The following is an 8267-nucleotide window of genomic DNA, read 5'->3' on the forward strand; positions in this document are numbered from 1 at the left end:
TGACCCATACACATAATTTAATTCCAGGTGTATTTAGGATATGACATTAAAATTTTTAGGAAAAATATATAGGTTAAGGTCATTCTCACTTTGAGAAAAATTTCTTAAAGATTAATTAAAAGTTTCTTCCATATTAAATTTAGAAGTTCTGGCCACCACGAGACCCATTTTTAAGTAAAATGCCAAGTAACAAACTGAGAGAAAATATTCCAGACCACACAACCAACAGAGAGTTAAAAGCAATTATAAAGACCCCTATACGTTGATGATAAAAACAGAGAAGCAATGCCATAGACCTCTTGTCAGAACCTACAGATGTGCTTTTCATAGAAAGACAAGTATACATGGCAGTAAGTATATGAGGATATATTCAATTATTCGTTATTAGGGAAACAAAAACCAAGGTCACAACTCAATAGCATTTATGATCTTTCAGTCAGCAATTATTTAAAAGTCTGCAAGACCAAGTGCCACAGAAAATGTAGATCAGTGGAATAATTTATACAAAACTAGGGTAGAATAAATTGAAAGAACTGTTTTGGGTTAAAACATCTGTGAAGTTTGCTTATTCCATGACCAGCAATTCCTGTCCTAGGCATACATCCAAAAGACTTTCTTGCATACATACCCCAAGAGTCACAAACAAAATGTTCATCCTAATGTCTTTCATATGAGTCACAAACTTTCATCATCAAAAATGGCCATCAGCAAGTGAAGAGACAAATTAATTATAGTATATTCACACAATGGAATATTAGAAAGTAGTGAAACCAAATGAACCACAGCTACAGAAATAATATTGGATAATCTTAGTGTCAAAATGTGAAATAGTGGAATAAGGAAAGTGCCAAAAGCACATATAATAGATGACACACTTTATGGAATTTGAAACAAACTAAACTTTATACATTAGGTAGGTTTTGACATATATACGTGACTATATTAATATATCACAGAATCAATTCCGTTTACAATTGCACTAAAAACAATAAGATACCTAGGAATAAACCTAACAAAAGGGGTAAATATTTGTATGCTGAAATTATAGAAAGCTTATTTAAAATATTGAATAAGACACAAAGAAATAGAAAACCATTCCACACTCATGGATTGGAAGAACAAATATTGTTAAAATGTCGATACTACCCAAAGCAGCCTACACATTCAAAGCAATCCTTATCAAAATAACACCAGTATTTTTCACAGAGCTAGAACAACAATTCTAAAATTTGTATGGAACAGCAAAATACCCAAATAGCCAAAGTAATGTTGAAACAGAAAACCAAAGCTGGAGGCATCACAATTCTGGACTTCATGCTCTATTAGAAACCTGTGATCATCATGACAGTATGGTACAGGCACAAAAACAGACAATGGAACAGAATAAAGAACCTAGAAATGGACCCACAAATGTATGGCCAAATAATCTTCAACAAAGCAGAAAAGAGTATTCAATGGAAAAAAAAGACAGTCTCTTCAGCAAATGGTGTTGAGAAAACTGGACAGCAACAGGCAGAAGAATGACTCTGGACCACTTTATTTCACCAATACAAAAATAAATTCAAAATAGGTGAAAGACCTAAGTGTGATACATGAAACGATCAAAATCATACAGGAGAAAACAGGCAGCAACCTCCTTGACCTAGGCTGCAGCAACTTCTTACTTGACATGTCTCTGGAGACAAGGAAAATAGAAGCAAAAATGAACTGTTGGGAGCTCATCAAGATAAAATCTTCTGCCCAGCGAAGGAAACAATCAACAAAATGCCTTTTGCATTTTGTAAAATGCAACCTATGGAATGGGAAAAGATATTTGCAACTGACATATCAGATAAAGGGTTAGTATTCAAAACCTATAAAGAACTTACCAAACTTAACACTCCCTAAAAAATAATCCAGTGAAGAAATGGGAAAAAGATGTGAACAGAACTTTTCCAAAGAAGACATCTAGATGGCTCACAGGCACATGAAAAGATGTTCAACATTGCTCATCATCAGAGAAATACAAATCAATCCACGATGAGATACCACCTCACACCTGTCAGAATTGTTAAAATTAACAACTCAGAAAATAAGGGATGTTACACAGGATGCACAGAAAGGGTGACACTTTTGTACTGTTGGTGGGAATGCAAACTGGTGCAGCCACTCTGGAAAACAGGATGGAGGTTCCTCAAAAAATTAAAAATAGAAATACCCAGGACCCAGAAATTGCACTACTAAGAATTTATCCAAAGGATACAAAAATGCTGATTCAAAGGGGTGCAGTACCCCCAATGTTTACAGCAGCATTATTAACAATAGCCAAATTATGGAAAGAGCCCAAATGTACATCGGCTGATGAATGGATAAAGAAGATGTGGTGTGTGGTGTGTATATATATGATGGAACTAGAAAGTATTATGTTAAAGGAAATAAGTCAGAGAAAGACAGATATCATGTGATTTTACTCATATGTGGAATTTGAGAAACAAAAGAGATAACATAGGGGAAGGGAAGGAAAAATACGTTAAAAACAGAGAGGGAGGCAAACCATAAGAGACTTAACAACAGAGAACAAATTGAGGGTTGCTGGAGGGGAAGTAGGTGAGGGGAATGGCCTGTATGGGTGATGGGCATTAAAGAGGGCACTTTTTCAATAGAAAAAGTAGCTGTCATATGTAAGAGATGTATCACGGGGTTCTACTCCTAAAGCTAAGACTACACTGTATGCTAACTAGCTTGAATTTAAATTTAAAAAATTAAATTCTAATGCAAGTGTGTGATGAACACAAAATTCAAGGTCATGATTTCCCTGGGTGGCAGGTAGAAATAAGAGAGAGTGTAAAGACAGAGAGTAGCTATAAGCTATTAGTAACATTCCAGTTCTTGAATTTAGTGGCAGGCTAAATATTTTCATGGAATTCTTTTTAATCCATTGAAAATGGAACAATGATGATATGGCTCATGAACCACAGAACTATAATGATTCTATAATTTTTTTAAAAACATATATTTTCTTTCTTGTATATAAAACACGTAGATAATTCCTATATTTCTCCAACTTTATTGATGTCTTACCCACTAAAAAAAGTTCAATTAAATATGTTAATTTTTATCAATATGATTTACAATACATTTATACTCTTAAATAGTGAATTCAATACATAAATAAATTTATCTCTGAAATTAATTTCCATGGTGGAAATCTAAAGAAGAAAAAGAAAGACAAGATGAAACCCAATGTCTGTAGGAAACCTTTCTTAAAATAGTTATTTGGATAAGCTTCTGACAATATTCCAAGATTTGTTAATTGCCTCTGTGGGGCACCAGTCCCAACAGTCTATACCATGTTCACATACTAGACTTCATCACCTACATCAACACTTCTTGGAGCACATGTACACCAGAGAAGGTTTCCCCTTGTTTAACTGGCAGATATCCACCTACAAACATGCCTCACAGGGGTCCTCACTAAAAGACTAGAAATATCCCATCAAAAACATTCAACAAACCAAATTCATGAACTTTTCACCAGTCCTATATCTAGTTTTTCTCCAACATCCATATTAAATAAAGACTTCACTGAATCTTCGCTCAGCTGTTGCATTTAAATACAAAGGCGATTGTAAAGTTAATACAAGAAAGCAGTGGCTCATCATACTTCATGGACTCAATAACTTCCAAACAAGAATCCTTATGTTTACCTGTGAAATGAAGACTCATCACGATGGGAACAAGGGTATCTTTGGACTACATAAGAACAAGACAGCTGTGAATTCTTCCCTCCTAAAATGTAAATATGTTCCCATTTTGTTTCTAGTTTTCTCTCCACATCATTGTTACATTCAAAGTATGTTTAAATATGTTTGCTCCATTTGTCTTAAATTTCACTGAGCAAACTAAAATGTAAGTTCATACTATTCTATTAGAAACTGAAGTCCATACTATGGAAAATGAAAATCTGTTTCAGTAAAAATATAGAATTCCTCTTTTTAAACACATAATGTTGTCTCATTTTTAATATCACAATGGCTTTTAAATTAATATTACAATAAGAGCTGAAAATTGAGACCATGGATTAAACCAATACGGAAAATGCTTACAAGCATGAAGTGAAAAGTCCTATATTTGGATTCACTACATTAAATTACATAAGGTGTAATTTCTGGCTTGACACTTCCGATAAGGATAGCTGGGACATTATGTGATCTGAAGCTTAAAAAAAGCCAGTAATGTTTTTCATCTGCTAAGCTTATTAACATATATTTTGGAAACCATGTGTGCATTATGGATGCTCACTGCTTTCTTCAATGATTTAGCACATCTGCAGTACTGTGTTCACTTCTCAACTAACTAATCAAAGGCATTTAATAAACCATGGTGAGTCTAATGGATAGCAACCAGAAAAGCATGGTAATTAAACTTCATACATTGTGAGCAACGCTGACAACCATCTATGCACGTAGTCTAGGAACATTAAGTCTAAGACTATATTTGATAATATGTTCAAATATTAAAGGAAACACAAAAGACATATAAAACATTTTTAATGGGACAAAAATACAATATTGTTTAGAGATGTAATTGGGTAATCACACTATTAAAATAAAGGGTGGTGATTACTATAAACATGAAAACAGTTGATACTTTACGGTACAGGAAAGGTTAATCATTGGGATGAGGTACAAATAGAAACTCCTTGGTGCTTGCCAAGGTTCTATTTCTTGATCTGCATGTTAGTTATGAGAATATTCACCTTAACTCGGTGAGTTTTTGCTTTTTTCTGTTTCTATGGTTTACTTTAAAATAAAACTGTTTTTTAAGAAGTCATGTTGAATTCACCTATTCCATATTATTTCCAGAATAAAGAAAAACAGGCAGTGCCTGGGCATTAAAGAGGAATATCTGAGCTCACGTAAGGAGAAGGTATGAGGCCCTCTTTAAAGGACATTTAGGGAGCTATGAAAACAGGAATTGTGTGAATGTTCTGTGGAAGATCTCCTTCATAAGGCTGGATAATGGTTTCTGAGTCTATACCAACTCTAAAATTCTATGGCCTTCTCATTCCCAAAACTATCCCAACCTGATGTGGTCAAGAAAAGCTGACAAGAAAAGCTGGTGAATAAACAGGTTACATACCTGTCCAAGGACTCATTACTTCCAAGTACTAAAGCTGGGATTTGACACTAAGCTCTGAGTCCACATTCTCCGCACTTAAGCATTATGCTCAACTTAGGTGATATTCTTAGGTCACACTCATTAATTAAATTAAATTTCCATTTCCTCGTGAGAAAAATTATATTCCTATATCTTACCACTTGGTAATAATAGCTCCTTCATCATGATTATAACATTTTCAGGTTCTAACTAAGATGCTTGTAACAATGATATACTGTATGTAATTTCCTTATTTTACTGTAATAGCAGAAAATAAAGTTATTATGCCTTGGCTCCAAACACACTATGAATATAAAAACCTTAATTCTGAAGTTCATGGTCAGAAATTATCTGCAGAAAAATTATAAACGAAAAAATTAAAAATTAAAAATTAAAATAAATTAGTGGACTGATTCAGACATTAAACATTCCATCTATTTAATGATATGATAAAATATTTAGAGAGTGAAATTTATGTATTCTTTATCCCTTTTCTGTATTCTTTCAGAATTGAAGTGAAATTTTACCTATCGAGTTCTGAAGCGACCAGAGGATCAGCTCATATTATTCGTAAATTCCATGAGGAAAAAGAACTTCCTGATTACTTAATGAACTGCTTTTTGTTCAAGTTATCTATCTTGCCAATTCTTCTGAATGGCCTAGTGTGTAGAAGCTAACATAGGTTGTTGATGTGTGTATGTAGTAAGCAAATGCTTCTGGAATTCAATTTTTAACTATGCAACAAATCAGTAAGTCTATTTAAGAGGTATAATAGCAGTAATGAAAGATATTCTAAGAAATACAGGGCCACTGTACATGTGAATAATGGTTAAGAAGGAGGATTTTTTGTTTCTTGGCAACAAAAACACATTCACAAAAACAGGACAAAATAGTGAAAAAGTCCAAAATTGATACAGGAACATCAGTGTCTGAAATGTTGAATAGAGGGAAAACATGAGGAGGAGATTGGTGGTGAGGGTGAAGATAATGCCTGCATGCAGACATATGTAAGTGATTATAGAAAGTGATTCTACTATCAAACAGTGGTGTTTATCCCAACAAAATTGCTCATTTTTTACCTCAAACTCCCCTCTTTTGATAAGGGAAAAAAATTGTCATTATAAACTAACGTTTACATCATAACTTCATGAAGTAACAACTCAAACTATGTTCCACTCCTAAATTATATCATTAAATTTATGGATTTATTGTTTACCCAGAAAACACGGAAACATAAGTGTCATGGCATATTACCCTTTTCAATGATTTGCAATTCAGTGTGATAGGGTTTACATTTTATTTTTATTTTTTTAAATATTTAATTTTTATTTCTGAAGGAGAGAGAGAGAGCACGCGCATGGGTGGGGGGAGAGGCAGAGGGAGACACAATCTGAAGCAGGCTCCAAGCTCTCAGCTGTCAGCATAGAGCCTGATACAGGGCTTGAACTCACAAGCTGTGAGATCATGACCTGAGCAGAAGTCAGACACTTGCCCAAGTGAGCCACCCAGGTGCTCCTACCATATTATTTTTAGAACCACTCTGGTTATGAGTACACACAGAGAGTCTTTGAACACAGACACAGAGTGTTAAAAGAAGTGTTCTGAACGGGAGAGAGCACACAAACAACTGAAATGGGAATACTCATGCAAATTTCAGAGATTTTTATTTCTACCTAAACCTGATGCTATTTTTTTATTACCATGGTATTATCTCCTAGACCTTCATAAGGAGTCATGAACACAAACAACAGAAGTGCCACAGCAGACTTCATCTTGCTGGGGTTTTCTAATCAGCCCCAGGTAGAACACATCATCTCTGGGGTTGTCTTCGTCTTCTATATTGTGACTCTGGTAGGAAACACAACCATCATCCTTGTATCTAACCTAGACAGCCAGCTCCATACTCCCATGTATTTCTTCCTATCCAATTTGTCTTTTCTGGATCTCTGTTATGCAACTAGCATTATCCCACAGATGCTGGTAAATCTATGGGGTCCAACAAAGTCTATTACCTACGGAGGGTGTGTGCTCCAATTCTTCTTTGCCCTTGACTTGGGAGCCACAGAATGTCTTCTCCTAGCTGTGATGGCCTATGACCGCTACGCTGCTGTCTGTCAACCTCTTTACTACACAATAGTAATGCACCCTCAGCTTTGCCAGAAGATGGTGCTCACTGCCTGGTTAGGTGGTCTTGGCAGTGCCTTAATTCTTTGCTCCCTGACTTTGAAGTTGCCAAGATGTGGGCACCGGGAGGTGAATAATTTTATCTGTGAGATGCCAGCATTGCTCAAGTTGGCTTGTGTCTACTCAAAAGTAATTGAGGTCATCGTCTATGCTCTTGGAGTGATATTTCTTCTAGTACCTCTATCTCTAATTCTCATCTCATACGCAATTATCACTCAAGCTGTCATGAGGATCAAGTCAACAGCAAGGTGGCGTAAGGTCCTTAATACATGTGGTTCCCACCTCACAGTAGTAACTCTGTTTTATGGAACAATCATTTATATGTACATGAAGCCACAGAATAGCACATCTGAAGATGAGGGGAAGTTCCTTACACTCTTTTACACAATAGTCACACCCACCCTTAACCCTCTGATCTACACATTAAGAAACAAAGATGTGAAAAATGCAGTAAAAAGAATACTGTATGTGAGAAAATGTTCAGCAAAGTCATGAGTTAGATGGAAGAGAGGTAAGGAAATAACACTGACCTTTACCAAAAGAAGATGAATGATTCACTTTCACAAACAGCATTCATTGGATTTTTACCTTGTACCAAGAATTGTGCTATATACTGATTTATGAACAATTAAATAAGTACAGAAATTATAAGGAGATAGAGATGAAAACACATAAGGAAACTTGAATTCATACACTTAAAAGCCTTCAAGACTAATCAGGAACTACAGACATGTAAACCTAGAATTGTGAAAAGTGGTTAAGTACAGAAATATATGTACAAGGTATTAAGAAAATACTTCACATGGAAATTTATTTTAATGTAGGGTTACATTGGACATTGATTTTTTTCTTCCAGACTTAACGCTTTTATGTAAAAAATGACCCTAACTTTCATCCACCTGTTGTCATTGGGGCTTTTGTGGTGCAGATCAACTGCTCACTGA

At 35.0% G+C, this 8267-nt stretch overlaps 1 protein-coding gene across 1 annotated transcript; it reads left to right on the forward strand.

Annotated features, from left to right (window-relative positions):
• Positions 1-6873: 6873 nt before the first annotated feature.
• On the forward strand, positions 6874-7818 carry LOC145715470 (olfactory receptor 2W1-like). The gene has a single exon (XM_081795658.1). The coding sequence runs from the start codon at positions 6874-6876 to the stop codon at positions 7816-7818; it is 945 nt and encodes a 314-aa protein (XP_081651784.1).
• Positions 7819-8267: the final 449 nt, after the last annotated feature.

This window comes from Panthera onca, chromosome B2, assembly GCF_046562875.1.
Source record: "Panthera onca isolate mPanOnc1 chromosome B2, mPanOnc1 haplotype 2, whole genome shotgun sequence".
Classification (NCBI taxonomy): domain Eukaryota; kingdom Metazoa; phylum Chordata; class Mammalia; order Carnivora; family Felidae; genus Panthera; species Panthera onca.